Source organism: Podarcis erhardii (genome assembly GCF_964252035.2).
Source record: "Podarcis erhardii genome assembly, chromosome: 9".
Classification (NCBI taxonomy): domain Eukaryota; kingdom Metazoa; phylum Chordata; class Lepidosauria; order Squamata; family Lacertidae; genus Podarcis; species Podarcis erhardii.
Window position 1 is genome coordinate 65,604,958 of NC_138512.1, and position 22,359 is coordinate 65,627,316.

Consider the following 22,359-nt stretch of genomic DNA (forward strand, 5'->3'; position numbering starts at 1 on the left):
GTGGCCTATCTCCATAGTGCAGGTGGGAGATTGGTAACTGTGGCTTCCCTAAGGTCCCCTAAAGAGCTAAAGACTTGGTTGAGATTTGCATCAGGGACTTCCTGGCTTATGCCCTTATGGCATTTCCACACACAAAGCTTAAGCTGCCAAAATTGCCTCATAATGTGAAACCTAAAATGCGCAGTGTTCTTCAACCTTGGGTCCCCAGGGATTGTTGGATGATCACATTCCCAGCCAATGGTTCCAGATGATTCAAGTTGTAGTCCAACATCATCTGGGGATCCAAGTTTGAAGAAGACTGGGCTCGAGTACACACAGAAATGGAAAATGTCTCTCTTCCTGTGGTCTGCACTAACAAGGAAGCAAATGTGAACACAAACTACAGAGGGAAAGACTCCATGTTTAAGGTCACAACTACATCAAGACATTTAAAACACTTGTATACCAACTTTGAAGACTTATAGCTTCCCCCAAAGAATCCTAACAACCCTCAGAACCTTTAACGGACTACAGTTCCCAGGAACAGTTTATCAAATCAATCATACTTCCCAAGGAACCTCTGAGAATTATAGCTCTGGGGTGGGAATAAGGATCTCCTAACACTCAGCACCCCCAACAAACTACATCCCCAAAAGTTCTTTGGGGGAAGCCATGATTGCTTAAAGCGGCTTGAGACTGCTTCAAATGTGTGGGTGGAGCTTCAAATGTGTATGGCACAAAATTCACTGACCTTCAACATTCATGGCTCCTCTCAGCAACTGCAACTTCTTCTGCCTCTCTTTGATCCTGTCAAAGGCACTTGATAAGGCTGCTGATGTCGACGTCTCTGGCACATAGCGCCCCTGATCTAGTTTTTGAGGGCCAAATATATCGAGGGCTATGCTCCCGTCGGAGTATCTGCCCTCCTTGTTTCTCGTAGCTGCCGAAGTCCGTACTGGGATTGTCCCTGCATGATGATAGTTTTTGCGGGAATCCCCAACTTGGTCTTTCTGGGCAACTTTCTCAGCTGAGCAGAGCAGATCTGAGGAGGAAGCCCAGACTTTCCGCTTGGGGCCAGCATCTGCTTTCCTTTCCAAGTCACTAGCCCTACACCGGTAAGGGCAGCCGGCATCCATGTCATCTTCACGGCCAGAATTGTAATCGGAGGAAGCGCCCTGGCAAAAGTCTTCCTCGCCTTGAAGACCTCTGAGAGACAAGAACCCCATGGACTTACTAAGCCTTTTGCTAAGCATGGTCTGTTCAAAGAACGGAGCTGGGAGGACTTCTGGGCCATCAGCCACTAAGCTTCTTCCTGGAACAAGAAGAATCCATCTTGGATATGTACAGCTTTTTCCGCTTTTCAACAAACAACGATGCTTTAATTGCTTTTTGAAAGGTTGTACAGAGTAACAACGAAAGGTTTTCTTTACAAAGCAAGTGTGACAGCTTCATATATGTATGAATTCAATGGAAAGAAATGGCAATATTATGTTTTGCATTTATTTACTGCAGAAGTAGACTTAAAACACAGCTTCATGGACATACAATGGTAAACTCGGGTTACAGACACTTCAGCTTACAGACTCTGCTAACCCAGAAATAGTACCTCAGGTTAAGAACTTTGCTTCAGGATGAGAACAGAAATCGTGCAGAGGCAACGTGGCGGCAGTGGGAGGCCCCATTAGCTAAAGTGGTGCTTCAGGTTAAGAATAGTTTCAGGTTAAGAACGGACCTCCAGAACGAATTAAGTTCTTAACCTGAGGTACCACTGTATCTGCCATTTTTCTCAAGACGATGGAGCGGTAGTGAACAGGGAGCAAAAGTTAGCCTCTGCCTTGATAGCTACAGTTCTCTAAAGGAGTGAATGGCAAAGACTTCCACTTAACGGCACTGTCAAGGCCTGCAATCCCAAATCCATTTACCTGGGAGTAAACTCCGCTGAATTCAATAGGACTTATACATCAGAGTAAACATGGTTAGAACTGCGCTGTAAATCTGTCCTCTGCCATTAAAACTGGGACTTAGCAACCCAGCTACCCACCTCCAGGAATCCTACAGGTATTAGCATGAAATGTATGTCTGCTTAAAAAACAACAACACAACTATGGTGCAATGTACCCCACAGGGGTTCATGCAGTATGATGGACACTTTGGTTGCATATATAAGGTAAGATTAGTTGCCATATTCTGAATAGCAGAAACAGGTGTGTTCTCTCAGAAAGAACTAAATTGCCTCGAATATGCCACAACAAAAACTGTATTTTTAATCTCTTATCCCCCTCCCCCGCCAGAGAAATCCCTATGCTTCTCCCATGAGAAATCCTAAGTTTCAGTTGCTTCTCAAAGACACATATAGACATAATAAATTCCTGACAGCAATACAGTGAAACTTCGGTTGTTTCAACTTTAGCTCATTGTCTTTTCCTGTCATGAAATAAAAAATGCAACTTCCCTATAAAATCCTGCCCATGTACCTCACAAAGTGACCACAGAGACCAGTCAGTGGTAGATTGAATTTTTTTAAAAAATTCAGTTAAGCACTACCACAAACCACCAAACATTCTTGAACTTTATTCTGGGACAGCCTCCTGATTATTGCCAATGGCTCACAGAGATGGAAATTTCGATGGAAGTTTTGTGTTGTGAGCAGCAGGAAAATACATCTTGTTTCCACATGGAAACAAAAAGAAAAAGGTCAAAGGGTGCATTAGAAGGACGGGACTAGATTCAGTCCAAGAGATAAATATAGCCTCTATCCCCAAACTGTCAAAGATAAAGTACATCAACAGCATACGCAGTTATATAATGCTCAATCAATTGTCATCGCTGATGCAATCGCACTGCCAGCAAGCCATGGCCTTAAACCTCAGACCAGTTTCAAAGTAGTCACACTGATGTTAATGGATTTACACTTGAGCAAGTCTAATCCCTCTCTCTTCTGATGCTCTTGGGACTTTTTACTTCCTTGACATGAGATTGTTTTGTCTGTCAACTCCTGATTTCTTATCAAAAGTGCTCTCTTGATCCATCTTCTCTGCCATGCCTAATCATCACCATCCAATTTCCCTTAATTTATATTTTCTGCCAAATGTCTTTAACATTTACTCTCTTTCTCTCCCTGCGGAAAACCTTACTCCTTATTCACCGCAGTTGTGGTTTTGAATCCAGCTTCCCTCATTATCTTGACTGCTCTCAACGATAAGCTGCTAACGATATTCTCTTAACAAAAAACATCAAGGCTCTGAGTCTGCAGATTGCAGCAGCTGCTTCTAATACTGTCAGCCAGTCTCTTCTTAATTCTGGTTTTGGCTTCAGTTTCTGGAGTTCTCTTCTAGATCTAGTTGTCCATAGGTCTTTCCAGCTGCTCTCTTCAGAGCACCACTCCACCTCCTGCCCACAAGGAAGAGAGTGCTGTATGCTGAAACAGACAAGGTTTTCAGCTGCTGCCAAAAGGGCATCACTATAGTACCAGCCTCGTTTCACTTAGGTAGTCAGTTGCACATTCTAGTGTCCTTTGAAATATTCCATCCCTCTTTTGCTCTTTACCGGTGTCTTCCAAGAGAAAAGGAGGGGAAATGGTGAGACTGGAGAGGTGTTTTGGAGGGTAGAAGGCAGGACTGTCAAAACAGGCTAAGCAGGCACATAGTAGAGGGAGGATTAAATGGGGTTGGTTGAATGTGGGGTGGAGGGTGGGAACGGGACATGCAGAAACAGTGGAAAGTGGAATTGGAACATAACCTTTCCCCACTTTCATCCCTTCCTTTCCACAATTCCTTGTGGGTCCACACTCCCCCCCCCCGAAAAAGATGCCAAGTTTTTGGGATTATACTCTGAAGGGGCTTGTTTATAGAGTCCCTCATAAGATTTTCACTAAACAGCAGAGGAATTAAGTTATTAAGTTCTGTGTACATTATTAAAAGTAATTGTAACTATTGCTCTACTTTAATAGTGACACCCTGATACAAATTCTGCTATTTAGACACATGGGTCCCATTGTTAAGGAATTCACCATAAAGAATTAGATAAATATTTTAGCATCGCTTCACTCTGGAAGAAAAGTGGGGTGTGTGTGTATATATATTTTCATACTGAGTATCAGTCTAAGAAATTTGCAGCTAGCATATAAACCACTCACTATTCATCTCATGGTTACAAGCATTACACCACCAGAACAGCCAAATAGATCCTGCTTTTTATTGGTTGCTTAATCTTCACAGGGGAGAAGTGCCCTGAAATACTTGTTAAACACTGAAGATAGATGGCACATAAAGTAAGAGGAGGGAATTAACAACGTGGATTTAGTTCAGGGGGGAAGAAAAGGAAACACATAGGCACACACCCCAAATAGGGCCTTCACAAGACCTAGCTTATGCTAGGCCAGACTGGGCAAGGTGAGGAGCAGATTCTGCCTTCCTAGGATACTGAATTATGAGTCTCACAAACTCGAAAGCCAAAACGTGGGTTGTGTTTAATCCTGACTAGCTTTGAGCTTTCAGGCCTTTCCAGGAGCTATTTGCTAGGGACAAATCTCACAGAATCATAGAACTGTAGCCCAACGCCCCTGCAATGTGGGAATTTTTTGCCCAGTGTAGGACTCGGAATCATGGACCTGAGATTAAGAGTCTCATGACTCAGGTTAAAGTGTGGGGCGCCCACATGATTCTACATCTGTTCACCATCATGAGAAGAAGTGGGGGAGTCTATTCCAGGCTACAGCACGGCAGGTGTATTAAGGAGGAGAGAAGTGTGTATTTATGGGAGATAACTGCATTCAGATTAATCTATTCTTTTATGTATAACATTTCTATGCCTTCCTCTTCCCAAAGAACTGTAGAGTGGCCTATGCGGTACAGACCGGGAGGTAATTATTTTTCCCCCATCTGAGGATATGGTATGGAGCAGGCATAGACAAACTTTGGCCCTCCAGATGTTTTGGCCTACAACTCCCATGATCCCTAGCTAACAGGACCAGGGGTCAGGGATGATGGGAATTGTAGTCCAAAACATCTGGGGGGCCAAAGTTTGCCTATGCCTGGTATGGAGCATGTGAAGTACTAGGACTCTTATTGAACTGAGAATCAAACTAGATGTGGCACATACTTCTCTATTACAAATTAGCCGCCACAAATGTGTATGTTTGAGCATGGGTCCACACATGTGCATGGGGAGATTCCCCTCCCCCACCTTTCTTCTCACAACACAATTCAGCCGAGCCCCCTCCCGCCCCACTCTGAGCTGCTATTAGCTCCAGGGGAGTCTTAATTGGATTGTGGAAGGGAAAGCTACCTTCTCCGCTGAAGCTCCTATCATGATTGGCTTTTTTACTCTTTAAAATCGAGACACGCTAGTTGCACTCATGACATTAGCACTGCATCTAGTTTGGCTTCAAGATGCTTCCCTGACCAAAAAAAATATGTGTGAACATGTCTTGTACTGAAGTAGCCATGCAATCGCTCCTCCACAGCTCCAGAACTATGGGGCAGTATCCAATTGCGCTCACTACATCACTGCAAGGATTTACACTTGCGCCACAGAACTTTCAGATTTTTGCCACATCACCGGTGTGCCACTTAAACTGCGGCATCTAGCTGTGAGGTGAGCAATCTGCTTTCAGGGGCAAAAACCTGTCAAGCTGGTCACAGCACCAGGAGCAGCTCTGCTTCCTTCGTTGTACTTGTCTGCAAGGCAGATTAAAAAGCACTCTGCATTTCCCCAACATTAACACTCCCTTCATTGCTAAACACTCACCTGTGGGAAGTCCTTTCCCTCTCAGCCTCTCCCGGATGGCCTGGCTCCTGTCAGTCTGCACCTTTCTGTCCCCAGTGCAGGGAAGTTGATCCACCTGTTTAGAAAAAAAGAAGAAGCAATCAAGCAGATCTGAAAAAACCATACACATTATTTCAAACCATTTGCAGCATTTTATGCATTATATGCTTCCATGTTCCTTTCAGACCAGAACTCAGCCAGCTCTTCTAGGGTGGTTGAATATTGTGTTGTTGTTGTTGTTGTTGTTGTTTAGTCGTGTCCGACTCTTCGTGACCCCATGGACCAGAGCACGCCAGGCACTCCTGTCTTCCGTTGCCTCCCGCAGTTTGGTCAAACTCATGCTGGTAGCTTCGAGAACACTGTCCAACCGTCTCGTCCTCTGTTGTCCCCTTCTCCTTGTGCCCTCCATCTTTCCCAACATCAGGGTCTTTTCCAGGGAGTCTTCTCTTCTCATGAGGTGGCCAAAGTACTGGAGCCTCAGCTTCAGGATCTGTTCTTCCAGTGAGCACTCAGGGCTGATTTCCTTCAGAATGGATAGGTTTTATCTTCTTGCAGTCCATGGGACTCTCAAGAGTCTCCCCCAGCACCATAATTCAAAGGCATCAATTCTTCGGCGATCAGCCTTCTTTATGGTCCAGCTCTCTATTGTGCTGTAATGCATGTAAAACTCGTCAAAGACTCATTCTGCTTCCTATGCCTAACGTTCTATAGCACGAGGCAGTCATTAGACATTTTATTGCTATGGTTCTCTGCTTTGGCATATATTTTACAAAGTTTCTTTCTGAGTACTGGTCATTGACCTTAATATAAAGAGATTTCTTGGTTCTAGGTTCAATTCCTGACATCTCCAGGCAGGGTTGGGAAAGGCCTCCCGCGTCTGAAACATGAGAAAGCCACTGCCAGTCCGTGTTGACAGTAAAGGTAAAGGGACCCCTGACCATTAGGTCCAGTTGTGGCCGACTCTGGGGCTGCGGCGCTCATCTCGCTTTATTGGCCAAGGGAGCCGGCGTACAGCTTCTGGGTCATGTGGCCAGCACGACTAAGCTGCTTCTGGCGAACCAGCACAGCACACGGAAATGCCGTTTACCTTCCTGCTGGAGCGGTACCTATTTATCTACTTGCACTTTTGACGTGCTTTCGAACTGCTAGGTTGGCAGAAGCCGGGACCGAGCAATGGGAGCTCACCCCGTCACAGGGATTCGGACCGCCGACCTACTGATTGGCAAGTCCTAGGCTCTGTGGTTTAACCCACAGCGCCACCCGCGTCCTGTTGGCAACACTGAGCTAAATGGACCAATGGCTTGACTCAGTGTCAGTTGGCTTCCCGTGTTCTTAATATCACAGGAGAAATCACCAGATTGCAATTGACCTTGCAGGCCTGAGGCTGCTGAACAAGCAGGGAAAGCTGGTAATCAGGGCAAAACACACAGCCCTTTGCGCCTTGTAATTATTTGGTCAACAGAAATCGAGACGTGCTGGTCAGGAGCCAAGGAGAGGGCTAACACTGCGGAAGCCGCATCTTGCATTGACTCACAGCTTTTGTCAACATTCTGCATGACACACATCGCACATCCCTAAATGTCTCCTTGCTACATGGTTTGAGCCCTGACTGCACTTGCGAGTTTGTCACTCCCGAATTTAAACAAACAGAACAGTAAGCAGTGCAATTATTTGATCCTATCAGCAGCATGTCTCCAGCGTAATTTAAAAAGGCAAGATGCTGCAGGCCAAATTTTATCCTAGTTTATCTTTGGCGAGTTTTGCCAGCATAAATCTGAGGCATTGTTACACAGTAATAACAGGCCTACGAGATCTGATGAATGAATTGACTTACTGGACAGAATTTAGACATACAAAGGAGGATATAGGCTAATGTAGTTTGGCATCATTAATCTGTCAGGGATATCCATATGCTCCGCCTGCCAGGTTGTGCGTAGTCATGAGGTACTTATCAGGGTCAACTCGACTTTCTTCAGGGCTGGAACTAAGCTGAGTAGGTGTGCAGAAAAAGTACTGTATTTTTCGCTCTATAGGACGCACCGGACCATAGGACGCACCTTGTTTTAGAGGGGGAGAACAAGAAAATAATAATCTCCCCCTCTCTACTCAGTGCCTCTTCAGCGAAGCGGCAGGAGAAACAGAGCCCCTTCCATTTCTCCTCCCGCTTGGCTGAGGGGGCGCTGCGCAGCTCTCCCTCTCTGCTGAAGCCAGGAGAGTCTTGCTCTCCAGGCTTCAGCGAAAGCAACGTGAAGCCTCCGGAGCGCGGAGGGAGTGCTCCCTCTGCGCTTCAGAGGCTTCACGTTGCTATCACTGAAGCCAAGGAGTTTGCATTCGCTCCATAGGACGCACACACATTTCCCCTTAATTTTTGGAGGGGAAAAAGTGCGTCCTATAGAGCGAAAAATATGGTAACTTAAAGGCCATCTCAGTTTAAGGCAAAAGATTCCCCTCCTCAGACACCCTGTCGCAGCTGTGACTTCAGCTGATTAAAATGAGCAGCTGAAAAATCGGAGCGTGCTCATCTGAAGCAAACCTGGGAAGTTCCAAGGAAAGCAAACATGACCATTCTGGAGAAAGTCTAGAATATCTGTTGGCTCCCAGCCAGGTGAAAGGAAAAGTCTGAGGGAAGTTCTTGAGGGGGAGTGAGTAAGAGGGGACCCCATGTGTGTGAAGGCGGGGGGCTCCCACTTCAGAGCTTCACCGTCAAACTCTTGGAGGATGCTAACCTATGCAGAGGTGACATGAGATGAGGAGAAATTTGATGTCGTTTGCATTTGAAGGCAAACCTATCTGATCAGCACTTCCTGAAATGATATGAGAACCAAAACACAGCCATCTTTTGAAATTCTCCAAACTTCCCAGCCAACTAATGTGTACAAAAATGTATGTGCTGGGGTAGAGTGTGCATAACAATGCATATAATTGTGAAAATAACATTAAAAATCCTTTATATTAGGGGAAGTTGCTTTGAAAAAAATGTATATATTAGGAATACAAACATATACATAGGGGGAGAAATTTGTACTCAAACTCTGATGAATTTTCATGTGGACTTCTTTTTTTTTTTTTAATAATGCAAACTGATGTGGAAATATGGAGAACTGAACATAAGACTGAAAAGAAAAGAAAAGAAAAGAAAAGAAAAGAAAAGAAAAGAAAAGAAAAGAAAAGAAGGGAAACAAAAGCTGACAGAGTCACCGATCCCTAGATGTGAGGCAGGGGGCGCTTTGCACGCCCATCATTTCCCCCTCAAGTGAGGGCCTGAGAGCAGCAAAAACTGTCTCCTTCAAGTATGCCAAGGGGACAGAGAAGAAGGGTTGTATTTCTGTGTCTTTGTAACAGGAGGATTTGCATGTTACATGGGGCACTGCAGATGGCACTGAAGCTTACAGTAACATGTTCCTCAGCAAGTAATGACGGCTGTGGAGCATGGGATCTATAGTCTTACGTCGTTACACCAAGGAAGGAGGAAGAACTACAAATCCCATGATCCCATTCTAGACAATCCCAACCACATCTTAAAGGCAGGTCTTCAATACCTTTCCTGTGTCTAGCAAGTCTCCCCTATTTTGGGTTAGCTTCTCCCCTTTTGCAAAGATTTGGGGCATTGGCGATGAGCCTGGGGTGTGTGTGTGTGTGCTTTGAGCCTTCAGAAAGAACTCCAGGAAAAGGGGAATGGTTTTCAAAGCAACGTGTGTGTGTGTGTGTGTGTGTGTGTGTGTGTGTGTGTGCACGCGCTCTCCCATCACCAGCTCCCTTGCAAATCTATCACGAGCCCTCTGAGATCCTGTTCTGAAATTTGTGTTGAAAACTCTGTTGGATGTTTCTTTAAGGGAGGCTGGGAAGGTGACTTCACAGTAGCTCTGCCAACTTTCAACGGTTGCTCAACATGCTCGTAAACACTTACCCCAGACAAACTCCCCAGAACCAGTTTCACCAACTGTTTCACATATGAGAAGGAAGGGGCACAGCTGCTGTTCCGGATGTGAGCACTGCAAGCATCCAGAACCGTCCGCACAGAGACACGGGCATAAACAAGGTCTTCGCACATGCTAAGCAGTATGCTGTTCAAGTGATCCCCAAGTTTAATGGGCTGGTGGTGAAAAAAAAAGAGCAGAAAAACCTGGTTAGCATCTGCCTCCTCCTCGTTTTCATTCTCTCTTAATAGATCATGCCAATATCTGCCTTATAGTGACCCGACTCTCAGTCCACACTTGACCGGCAGTGGCTCTCCCAAGGTTTCAGTCAGGGTCTTTCCCAGCCTTACCCAGAGATGCAGCAGACTATTATTATTTATTAAATTTATATAGAGTGCTTCATCTCAGGGCGGTTCACAAGATAAAAATACAGGATAAAAGCACAATATAAATGGTTAAAGCACAAACAAAACAAAACTACTGCAATCTTAAGCCCTGTAAGAAGGATTGCACAAAAATATATGGAGGCAAGTCATGGAAATATGATGCCGATAAAATTGTTTATATTGCTAGGAAAATGTTTTTGGTAAACCAGTAAAAAACAGGAACTAGTAGTTCACACCTCTGCGGTTTAAATAAGTCCACAACTGTATGGTTTAAATAAGATGGGGTGATTATAGGCAAAGTGGAGATGAGGACTCTTGATAAGCTATAAAATATGAAGTTGCCCTTCTATTTGTCCACATAGGCTAGTATTGTCTGTGCTGACTGACAACAGCTTTCCCAGGTCTCAGATGGAATCTAACAGACCAGATCCAGGCATTTTTGGAAGAAACTAATTTTCTGGATCCATTTCAGTTGTGGTTTAGGCCCAGTTTTGGCACAGAAACTGTTTTGGTCGCCCTGTATCATCTCTGTCATCTCTGTTGAGAGAGAGATAAGGGAACCATGTCCCTGCTAATTCTTCTTGACCTCTCAGTGGCTTTTGATACCATTGACCATGGTATATCCTTCTGGAGCAACTGTCTGAACTACGGTTGGGTGGCACCGCTTTGCGGTGGCTCCAGTCCTACTTGGATGGTCGTTCCCAGAAGGTGTTGCTTGGGGAATGCTTTTTAGCCCCATGGAACCTTCAATCCTATCCCCCATGTTGTTTAACATCTACATGAAACCACTGGGTGGCGTTATCTGGAGGTTTGGTGTATGTTGTCAGCAGTATGCTGATGACACTCAGCTCTATTTCTCCTTTACATCTGCAGGTGAGGCAGTGGAAGTGCTGGACCAGTGTCTTGCCTCAGTAATGGACTGGATGAGAGCCAACAAACTGAAACTCTATCCTGATAAGACTGTGGCACTGATAGTGGGTGGTTCCCTAGACCAGATGGGTGTGAGATTGCCTGCTCTTGATGGGGTTACACTTCCTCTGAAGGAACAGATTCGTAGCTTGGGGGTACTCCTGGATCCTTTGCTGTCGCTCGAGGCTCAGGTGGCCTCAGTGGCCCAGAGTGCCTTCCATTAGCTTCGGCTGGTGGCCCAGCTAAGCCCCTATCTGGACAGGGATAGCCTAACTACTGTTGTCTTTGCTCTGGTAACCTCAGTGTTACATTACTGCAATGCTGTAGGGCTACCTCTGAAGACGGTTCGGAAACTTCAGCTAGTGCAGAATTCAGGTTGCTCACAGGAGCAAGATGGTTTAAGCATATTACACTGATCCTAGTATGACTGCACTGTCTACCAATTAGTTTCCAGGCCCAATTTAAAGTGCTGGTTTTGACCTATAAAGCCTTAAACGGCTCAGGACTGCAATATCTTGAGGACTGCCTCTTTCCATATGAACCTACCAAGACCCTGAGATAATCTTCTGAGGCCCTTTTTTGTGTGCCTCCTCCTCAAGAGGTCTGGAGGGTGGCAACATGAGAACGGGGACTTCTCTGCAGTGGCTCCCCGTCTGTGGAATGCTTCCCCCAGGAATGTTTGCCTGGAACCTTCATTATATGCCTTTAGGTGCCAGGTAAAAAAAGTTCCTTTTTAACCAGGCCTTTGGTTGATTTGATTGACAACCTATGCCCTTTTAAAATGTGGGGTGGGATGGGGGTTGATTGGGTTGTTGTTTTGATTCCGATTATGTATTTTGTGGTTTTATACTTTGATTTTATTCTGTGAACTGTCCTGAGACCTCCAGGTATAGGGCGGTATATACATTCAATAAACAACAACAACAACAACAACAACAACAACAACAACAACTCCATCTAACAACTGTTACTTAACCCCTTTAACTGGAGATCCTAGGGACTCCGCACAAAACATGTGGTCTGCTGCTGAGCTATGGCTCTTCCCTTGACCCAAACACTGTTGCTACATCTGTCCTGAAGAACAGAAACGGGCAGGTTCTCACAGACATGTTTTACCACTGCCTGCCATTCAGTTGCAAGTCTGCAAAGTGCAGCATTCCAGCTGACTTCAGGTAATAGGAAGAGTTCCATTTGCAGTAACTGGTTCGTTTGCACGTGGAAGATACCACTTGGCACTGCAGATAACCAGAAATGCGTGCAGATGTGTGAACCTGGACCTAAGTACGTCTGGATCTACTTGGCCGTAACACAGAAACATGATACGAAGGGAGTCAGAAGGAAGGAAGCAAACTGACTGGACAGCTGGAACCAGCCTAGTGTTGTAATTAGTGGACAACACCCAAACAGCTGGAAACTGCTTACATTTTTTCCTGTATTACTAGTTGATCATCTTGTATATTCTGTTGGAAACCCACACTCAAGGGTGTACACCCTCGGTTGATAGGCTGACTTCCCAGCCACCAAAGGCTTTGAGTTTTGTATTTCACTTTCAGGCTTTCAAAGTGGGTGGTTATCTTCTGATGAGATGCCCTGTCTAGCACTGCACACTATGACTATTATTTTACTCTGTTTGTTCATTGGCAGTAGCGTAAGTAAGAAAAGTAATACTCTTCCCATTTGGCACCAGTTCCTCCCATCTGTGGTCATGACATGCTGGGATGGAGGAAAGGTTAGGCATTCTACCTTCCGCTTTCTACTTCTCCCCAGCCGTTTGCCTCCTCCCAATACCACTTTGCAGCAAGAAAAGCAAATAGAAGTTGCCTGGTAACATATTATTACGCCCCCAATAACATCCCTTCACTACTCACCTGGCTTTCCGGGACATCATAGTCAGCTCCCCAATAAAGTGTCATTCCGAGAGAATAGATGTGGATCTGCAACACAAGAGACATGTGTGGAATTAATGGTGTAGCAAAGGCATCTAATTGTGCTTGCGATGCGCAGGGAAAAAAGAGAAAGGAGGGAGTTAATACAACATGGAGTCTTGCAAGACACTTGAGAAAAACCCCAAGATGTCTTATAACCACATGAGATGCATTTTATGTGAAACAGCTGCTGCAGAAAGTGATTTCTTATGAGAATTGGCAGTAATATATAAAACTCTTCAGTCTGAGCACACAGAACTAACAACTCATTTCTTAGAGATGTTTTTCCTAAAACATGTCTGGCTCTCTTTTTTACAAGGCAGGAGCGGATTTCAAAATCTGCACATCCCTCAAATGAGCTACAAAGCCGAGTATTCCTGGCAACAATAGAGTTAATGCAGTTGTGGGTTTGTTTGTTTTTTAGTTTGAATTTAGCAAGTGACCAACAAGGCATTCTTTTGTCTGTCCAGCAGCCTGCCAGAAATTTATCACCGAGTACATCATTTCTTTGGTTTAGGAATGAAGTCATAACCCAGAGGCTCATGCAACCCTGTCATTGTTTTTCAGGAGGTCATCATAAATGGGAATTTGCTTTGGCTTGTAGCACTTTTTGTGGAACATGCTCAGATTTCAGGAACAGGAGCTGAAAATAAAAACAGATTCCCACTCAGAAGCTCTCTTGATGAACTATAGCCGAAACAAAGCAAAATATTGAAAGCCATAAGTAATTAGAAGACACAGTGTGCTTAGCAGCACAGTATTATGAGATGGACTTGCTTTCTAATTAAAATAATAATATGTGCTTTAAAAGATTATTTTTTCACGCTCTGTTATTGACCTGAATCTTTATTTTACTCCGAACTAAGGAAAAAATTAAGAGGCAAATAAATTGAAGACACAACACTGATTTCCTTAGTTACTTGTCCTCAGATAATGATTCTGTTAACACAAAATGAACAAATCATGGTTTGCTCATCATTAACATGCCTCAGGCTTGCACACTCCCACCATCCTCCCTCTTAGGTAAAGGGAAAGGACCCCTGACCATTAGGTCCAGTTGTGGCCGACTCTGGGGTTGCGGCGCTCATCTCGCTTTATTGGCCGAGGGAGCCGGCATACAGCTTTCGGGTCATGTGGCCAGCATGACTAACCTGCTTCTGGCGAACCAGAGCAGCGCACGGAAATGCCGTTTACCTTCCCGCCGGAGCGGTACCTATTTATCTACTTGCACTTTGACGTGCTTTCGAACTGCTAGGTGGGCAGGAGCTGGGACCAAACAACAGGGATTCGAACTGCCGACCTTCAGATCGGCAAGCCCTAGGCTCTGTGGTTTAGACCACAGCGCCTCCCATTTACCTTCCTGGGTTGAGCAAACCCTAGTTTCTCAGTATGTCCAGTATGGTTCATGCAAACTATGGTTTGGCTTCAAAACAAGAAGCAGAAACCCAATTCAAGCCAGAGTTTCCAATTCTAATTTGATGGCAAAACTATGGCTCGCATACACCATAGTTTGTAAATAATGACCAACTGTGGTTTGCTCAAAGCAGGAAGTGGGAGAGGGAAGGAAAGAACAGAACAGAACAGGGAGAAAGCATACAAGCCTGAGGTACAGTTGTGATGTTCAAACCATGATTTGGCTACTATGCACCAGCTAAGTCAAAATCCTTTAAATTACTTGATTTTCTGGTTGTGGACTATATTTTGAAAAAACAAACGAATGGGGGCGGAGGAATGATGAGTGGCACGCGAAAGGGCTCCGGAGAGGGGCTGCTTTAAATGGCGCTGCTTGAGGGGGGCGCTCAGCCAACCGTGGCTCCTGTGTCTTGCAAGCGGCAGGGGCTGGCAGCGGTGGGACGATGAACGGTGTGCAAAAGGGCTCTGGAGAGGGGCTGGCAGCAACAAAGCCCAGCTCCCTTCCTCCTCTAGGCAGGGCAGGGAGAAGCCAGGAGGAGGGAGGGAGGAGGCGCCGCTGCTGCCCTGTGAGGGAGAGGGAAAGAACATGCACACTGGTAATCCACGCAGTGATTCCCGGACCATCCGTGCACCGGATTTAGAAGGCAACTGGGCCTGATCCGGCCTGCGGACCTTAGTTTGCTGACCCAAGTTCTACTCCACCCACCATGCATCTGTTTAGTGTATACTTTCATATTCCATCCTTCCTCCAGTCTGGAGTGGCTATCAGTGAATAAATAAAAGCAACATGGGTGGCGCTGTGGGTTAAACCACAGAGCCTAGGACTTGCTAATCAGAAGGTCGGCAGTTTGAATCCCCACGACGGGGTGAGCTCCCGTTGCTCGGTCCCTGCTCCTGCCAACCTAGCAGTTCGAAAGCACGTCAAAGTGCAAGTAGATAAAAAGGTAATGCTCCGGCGGGAAGGTAAACGGTGTTTCCGTGCGCTGCTCTGGTTCACCAGAAGCGGCTTAGTCATGCTGGCCACATGACCCAGAAGCTGTACGCCAGCTCCCTTGGCCAATAAAGTGAGATGAGCGCCGCAACCTCAGAGTCGGCCACGACTGGACCTAATGGTCAGGGGTCCCTTTACCTTTACCACCCACGAAACACCATTAAAAGGAAACACTACAGGTGAAGAGATCTGATCGCAGTACCTTTTCAACATCAGAAAGAGACGACAGCGATTGATTCTGGAGGACTTCTGGTGGCGTGAATGCTCGCAGGTCTTGGCTGGAAACATTTTCATCTGTGAAGGATACACTGCCGGATGGAAGAAGCAGGAGAGACCATGGGGAAATGATGAATCCCAGAGCAGTGGGATCAGCTGTAGGTGGAAGGAGGGAACCAGCGTTAATTAAGATAGCAGACACGTATTAAAAAAGGACTTTTCATGCATGCATTTAATTACCATTCTTGTCCCAAGGCACCTCTGGTGCACAGACCTAATTAGTGCCTCTAATTAGCCTCCTTATTTGGCTCGCAAGGTCATTTTGGCTAAGCCACACCCATCAGCCCTGTCCCTGATGCAGGGCAGGTAAGATGCAGCTGGGCTGAAAGGGGGTTTGCAGGCACTCAAATATCAGCTGCAAAGCCCCAGTGAACAACACTTTGAAAGCAACAATGACCAAGCTGATTGCCAGGGCTTGCAAAGCACTGTGAACTGGGCCTCAATATGCACTGCCAATCAGCTGATCATTGGGGCAACTCCCTTTGGAGAACTTCCAGGGCTGTGAGCGCTCCCAGGTTTTGGTTGGCCACAAGCACCCAGTTGACCACTGTGAGGAAAGGATGCTGGAATAGACAGGCCACTGGGCTGATCTAACAGGGCTCATCTTATGTTATTAGGCTGAGCCTTTACCTGCATGGCAGGTAAACAGCATAGGCAAAAACAGTTCACTGCGATGAACTGATGTTACTGCGATGTCGGGTGACTGACAGCTGCACACCCTTGCACACTTATCAAATGCCTAAGGTTCGGGCTCAACAGCTACTCATCCTTGTCCTATAGTTTTAACATCTTTCCTTCTGCTCCTGGTTTTTGCTGCTCTCCAATTACACAAAGGAGTTTGCTACCTTATTCAGATTCAGTTGCCCCAAAACAGGGTTTCTTTTTATCTGCATTACAGTGGTACCTCGGGTTACGTACACTTCAGGTTACATATGCTTCAGGTTACACACTCCACTAAGCCAGAAATAGTGCTTCAGGTTAAGAACTTTGCTTCAGGATAAGAACAGAAATCGGGCTCCGGCGGCGCGGCGGCAGCAGGAGGCCCTATTAGCTAAAGTGGTGCTTCAGGTTAAGAACAGCTTCAGGTTAAGTACAGACCTCCGGAACGAATTAAGTACTTAACCCGAGGTACCACTGTATTTGAGTGACTTTGCTAGCAGTCTGCACCCCTCCTTCCCCAACCCTATGAAGGCAGGAAATATTTTCATACGCTGTATTTTATACAGTGGGACCCAACGCCACCTTGAATAGATGAACTAATGTTTCTTCTCCTGTCATTTTGTGTGCGCAATTACTCAGAAAACATCAAAGCCAGAGCGGAACGCTCCAAATTGGAATACCTTTCCTCCCTCAGGTTTCCTTTTTCGGCTTGAAAAACTAATCCGTCAACTAAAAATTACTGCAACGGTGCCTGTCCGGACTAATTCTTAAAGGCAAAACTTAGAACCTAAATTGGTGTGCTGGTGGGAATCTGTGTGGCGAAGGCGAAGTGCTGCACTCTTCACAAGAACTTTCATTCATGCTCCCTGAATAATGTTGCCACGAAGAAAAGCAAACTCTGAGATGATTCAGCCTACACTTGACCTTTTAAGAGAGGAAACCTTCTACCCCCAGAAATGGCAAGCCTTGGAAACAATAAACTTCTCTGTAGAGAACTTGACCAAACTGTCAGCCACGCCAGTATGCGGTGTTTTTTAGTTATTGCGGAGGTTACTTCCTGTCTTAAAGGACCCAACACCTCTGGGGGGTGGAAATCGTCTTGTCCACTCTTGGGACAGGGTGGGACATTTTTACACCATCTTCATCCATTTTTAGAAACTGTGAGTTATCGCCATTATATAAGATGACAGGAGAAGAGGACATGTATAAACCCAAGTGGTAGATTGCACACAGAGTGGTCAATCATAGCTCCCCAAAACTTGTAACTCAGAAGAGGTTCATTGTATGCAGTAGGGGAAAAAATACATTTAGGAGTATCATTCTTCCATCAGAAATAACCGATACCGAGAAGGGCTAAGCTCAGTGACAAGAGCACATGAGCATATAACCGCCCCAGTAGTAGCATCATCCCAAGCACAACTTATCATAAATGCACAATAAGAAAAAGATGTCTAGAGGGGCCCCATTGTTGATCTGGAATAGTCAGGTTGGGCAGTTGTAGAGCAACTTGACAACTGGCTATAGAAGCTACATCGAAGGGCTTGCTCTCCCAGTCTGTTTCCTGCACAGCTTCTTTACTTTTGGGCTAAAAAGCAAGATCATGACATTTCACATGTCGGTATGGAACCTTAGCCATTGGAAAGTACCGTATTTTTCGCCCTATAGGACACACTTTTTCCCCCTCCAAAAATGAAGGGGAAATGTATGTGCATCCTATGGGGCGAGTGCAGGCTTTCGCTGAAGCCTGGAGAGCGAGAGGCGTCGGTGCGCACCGACCCCTCTAGCTCTCCAGGCTTCAGGAAGCTATCCGCAAGCCTTGGGAGCCCGGCCGGAGTGCCCGCCGGGCTCCCAAGGCTGCGGAGCACGCCCTGTGCTTCGGGCAGATGTCCGCAAGCCTTGCACACCCGGCAGGAGGTCCCACCGGGCTCGCAAGGCTTGCAGGCGGCAGCCTGTTCTGGGGGCTGGGGTCGGGGGAAGCTTGGGCTTCCCCCACCCCAGCCCCGCGGCTGGTGGGGGGAAAATATTTTTTTTTTAATTCCCCCCCCCAAAAAAACTAGGTGCATCCTATGGGCCAGTGCGCCTTATAGGACGAAAAATACGGTATCTGTAATCTTGAGAATCTGCCAGCCTCCACCTCCTGGCTCTGCTCAGATACTATTTTTTCTTTTTAAATCAGAAGTTTTGAAATTCATCAGTAAAGTGTTATCAGGATCTGCATCTGCACCATTTAAGTGAATTTGCTAACGGTCTGCACCCCTCCTTCTGCACCACTATGAAGACAGGAAATATTTTCATATGCCATACTTGGTGCAGTGGGATCCAACATCACCTTTAATAGATGAACTAATGTTTCCCCCCCGAACAGTCGTACCTTCGAAGTTGAATGGAATCCATTCCGGAATTCCGTTCGACTTCCAAAATGTTCTAAAACCAAATCGCAGCTTCTGATTGGCTGCAGGAAGCTCTTGCAGCCAATCAAAAGCCATGGAAGCCTCGTCAGACATTTGGGTTCCAAAAGAACAAACCAGAACAATCACTTCTGGGTTTGCGGTGTTCGGGAGCAAAAACGTCCTGAGTTCCAGGGAGTTCAGGATCTAAGGCACGACTGTATTTTGAGTTTGCAATTTCCCAAAACATACTATAGGACTGCGATGATAGGATGAAGGTCCCCAGTGCCATCAGGCAGTCTTTACAACTAGAGTTTCAATAGAGATTTTTTTTTTTTACTACAACTCCATCACCGTTTGCAACACTGGCTGGGTCTGATGAGGGTTGCTGCCCAAAAACATTTGAAGGGCACAAGGTCACAGAAAGAAAAGGTATACAAGGCCAATGCTTGCAAAGAAATATTTGAAGATCAAACTAGAGCTGCAGAATAGACTTTAATCTGAATCCAACCATGGCAAAAAGAAAATAAGAAGATGGGTTTTTCTTCCTCTTCTGGGGTAGCCTGCTAAATTTGCCAAACTGAAACCAGCCAAACACACAGACAAATGCAACTGCTTGCCAAATTTCTTGAGAAGCAAGCACAAAAGGAACATAACTGCGAAAATGTGAGTGGGGAGGTAGAAAGGAAAGTATGAAAACTAACTCCTTCTCCCTTGTTCACTCACGGACTCCAAGATAGTCACAAAAGAGACAGTTCCAACATTCAGAAAACAATAAGTGGTACAGGCCTCCCTGAAAGCAGAAAGTGAACTTCACCAGGGAGAAGACTAGGCTAGAACCATTAGACATAGCATGCTACTTTTTCACGTACAGGAAGATTTTGATGTGTGGCATCAATCAAATGTGTCATGGGCTCATCAACTTATGTAGACAGCTGCACCACATTCTGCTTCAGGTATGGGGAAGCACTGAAACATGCAATTCTCAACCACTTTCTTGATAGACGCTAAGATTACTGCTCTATGGAAACAGACCTGTCTCTTTCTATGCAACCCTTCTTTGGCTTCTTATATCTCTCTGGGCACACCTGACAATAATACTCCAGAACACATGGACCAAACTGCATTTCTCTCGCTGTGGTTCTAAATGTGCCCTGCTCTGACTGGGACCAGCCCTCCACTGGCCCCTGCAAAATGAATCAGGAAGTGGCTGTAGGTAAAATGGTCAACAAACCTTTCTTGGCTACTGACCTGGCTGGCTTTGTGCTAAGGATTTTACGAACACAGAAAGCCACTTTTTACACACAATTACCGGTAATTTAGTACCCCTGCTATGGCAGCTACATATTCCACCTTTGCAGCCCATGCTCTGCAGCCTGGATATTGCTGTATGATTTCTCACTTCCTCAAGGAAAGGGATAAATTCCAGGGTCAGCAAGCACAGAGGAAAAGTAAGTGTGAACAAGCCCTTAGATTTATTCCTTTATTTATTTGTGCTTGGTACTGTTGGGGTTTTTTAACCCATCCTGGGCAGTCAAAGTGAGGCTCTGAAACCTCAAGGTACCTTCAACTAACCCTCCACTCTCCCTCTGCCTTTCTGCCCAATTTAAAAATGCAAAGTAATGTTTTATTCGCCTGCCCCTTCCTAAGCGGTCCCATGTGTCATTTGTTACAGGGGACAGACCTCTCTTTGAAATGCTGTTCAGGTCTAAGGTAAAGGTAAAGGGACCCCTGACCCTTAGGTCCATTCGTGAACATTCGTGAACAATTCGGGCTGCATGCTCATCTCGCTCTATAGGCTGAGGAGCCGCCAGCTTCCGGGTCATGTGGCTAGCATGACCAAGCCGCTTCTGGTGAACCAGAGCAGCGCACAGAAACACTGTTCAGTCCTAGTCTAGTTTAAAGTCAAAGAACTGTAGGAGCAAGTGAGCAGGGCATATCACCCAAATAGCAGACCTGGTCGCAGACCTCCTCATTAAGGCGAGACGCGTTGTATATTCCTATTTAAATCACAGCAATTATTTCTAAATGTCCATCTCTATTCACAGAACTTCACGTATGCAATGTTTAGGCAAATCTGTGCCCTCTTTCCAGATGACACATTTCCTCTTTTTGGCGACCCGTTAAGTCACCATCATATTCTTCTCCTTAGTTCATGGTGGGGGTGGCTCTCTTTTAAAGCCCTGAAGAGAGATCTCTGGATATCAGGAGACCATGTCCCAACAATCGGCTCCCATCAGCCAAGTAAGCATTCCTAACAAAGGAATAGCTGGCAGGCAGCCATGTCCATGGCCTATGCTCCTGGGTCCTCCTCTCGCATGCTTGCCTGGTCTTCTTTTGCCTCCTACACTGCCTGGCCTCTCGCCCTGGACTGAGTCTTGCCCCAGATCAAAACCACCCACTGCTCTGTCCCTTGTCGAAGACTGCGAACAGGGCTGTGCACTCCTTAACTCAGCTAAATGTCAATTAAACAAAGGAAGTTGCTTGATAATATGCCCCAAGAGCCTCCTGTTGTTCCCCTTCTAAATACCTTGTACCGTTGCATCCTCCGCAGCAACAAGGGAGGAAAACAAAGTGGTTTTCCATTTGGGCCCTCCCACTCAGAAGTTCTTTGATGCAGTGTGTCCATGTATAAAGTGATTTTTAAGTTGAGTTGTGCTTTTTTAAATACCTCCCCCCCAACCCCCAAAAAGTCACTCCTCTCTCTGTCTCTGCACAGTTCCTCTCAAGTGACTCTCTCCTCCAAAGTCTTGCTGCTGCTAAATCTCCCTGCTCTCCTCACCCTCAAAATGCAGGAGTTCTTCCAGCGAAAGGGAATTTTAATCTTCTTTCCAGGACCACTGGAATTTTTGTTTTTTTTTTTTGTTTTTGTATGGCCGTTGGTCAGTTGTGTGTCATTTTCAGCAATTAGCTACCAGATCGGTGAGCTAATTCTAGAGCTATGCAGCCTGGTCACAGAAGCCTTGTGAGTTTTAATAAGCAGTGCCAGAAGACAACTAAGTTTGTTTGGTTGGGTTTTTTTAAGCGTATATTTATGAAGGCAACGCAGCCTCATTATTCCAGCAAACAAGGCAATGGCACAAAACAAAAAAAACAGATGATTTCTTGCAATCTGTTTGCATGTGCCACGAAAAGGCAACCATTTCACAATTCAAGAAAAGCCAGATTTATTTTGATCACGCTACTGGTGCAAAGCCATTCCCCTCGCCTCCCTCTGTGTCAACTCAATGACAGCATAGCAGTGAGCCAGTATGCTCTTGCTTAAGCTTCTCAGCCAGCCCCAACCCAAGAAAAAGTGAACTGGGTGAATTAGAGTCAGTCGCTCGCAGCCTAACCTACCTCGCAGGTTGTTGTGAGGGTGCTTTAAAATTTTTAGAAGAAGGGTGAGATGAAAACACAATTAAACAGTAACTGAGCATACCTCAGTTACTAAAAAGCAGAGACATCACCTTGCCAACAAAGGTCTGTATAGTTAAAGCTGTGGTTTTCCCAGTAGTGATGTATGGAAGTGAGAGCTGGACCATCAAGAAGGCTGATCGCCGAAGAATTGATGCTTTTGAATTATGATGCTGGAGGAGACCCTTGAGAGTCCCATGGACTGCAAGAAGATCAAACGTATCCATTCTGAAGGAAATCAGCCCTGAGTGCTCACTGGAAGGACAGATCCTGAAGTTGAGGCTCCAATACTTTGGTCACCTCATGAGAAGAGAAGACTCCCTGGAAAAGACCCTGATGTTGGGAAAGATTGAG

General features: G+C 45.7%; 1 protein-coding gene across 6 annotated transcripts in view; it reads right to left on the reverse strand.

Annotated features, from left to right (window-relative positions):
- PTPN13 (protein tyrosine phosphatase non-receptor type 13) overlaps positions 1–22,359 on the reverse strand; it is a 172,979-nt gene that overhangs the window by 85,167 nt on the left and 65,453 nt on the right. For 5 of the 6 annotated variants that reach the window (XM_081876584.1, XM_081876583.1, XM_081876581.1 and 2 more), the window contains exons 3-7: positions 15,489–15,658; positions 12,826–12,891; positions 9,653–9,838; positions 5,728–5,821; positions 731–1,291 (exon numbers count right to left, since the gene is read on the reverse strand). In XM_081876584.1, the coding sequence (XP_081732710.1) occupies positions 731–1,291; positions 5,728–5,821; positions 9,653–9,838; positions 12,826–12,891; positions 15,489–15,658 (1,077 nt within the window). The remainder of the gene's footprint in view (positions 1–730; positions 1,292–5,727; positions 5,822–9,652; positions 9,839–12,825; positions 12,892–15,488; positions 15,659–22,359) is intronic. The other variant, XM_081876586.1, reaches the window with a different exon arrangement.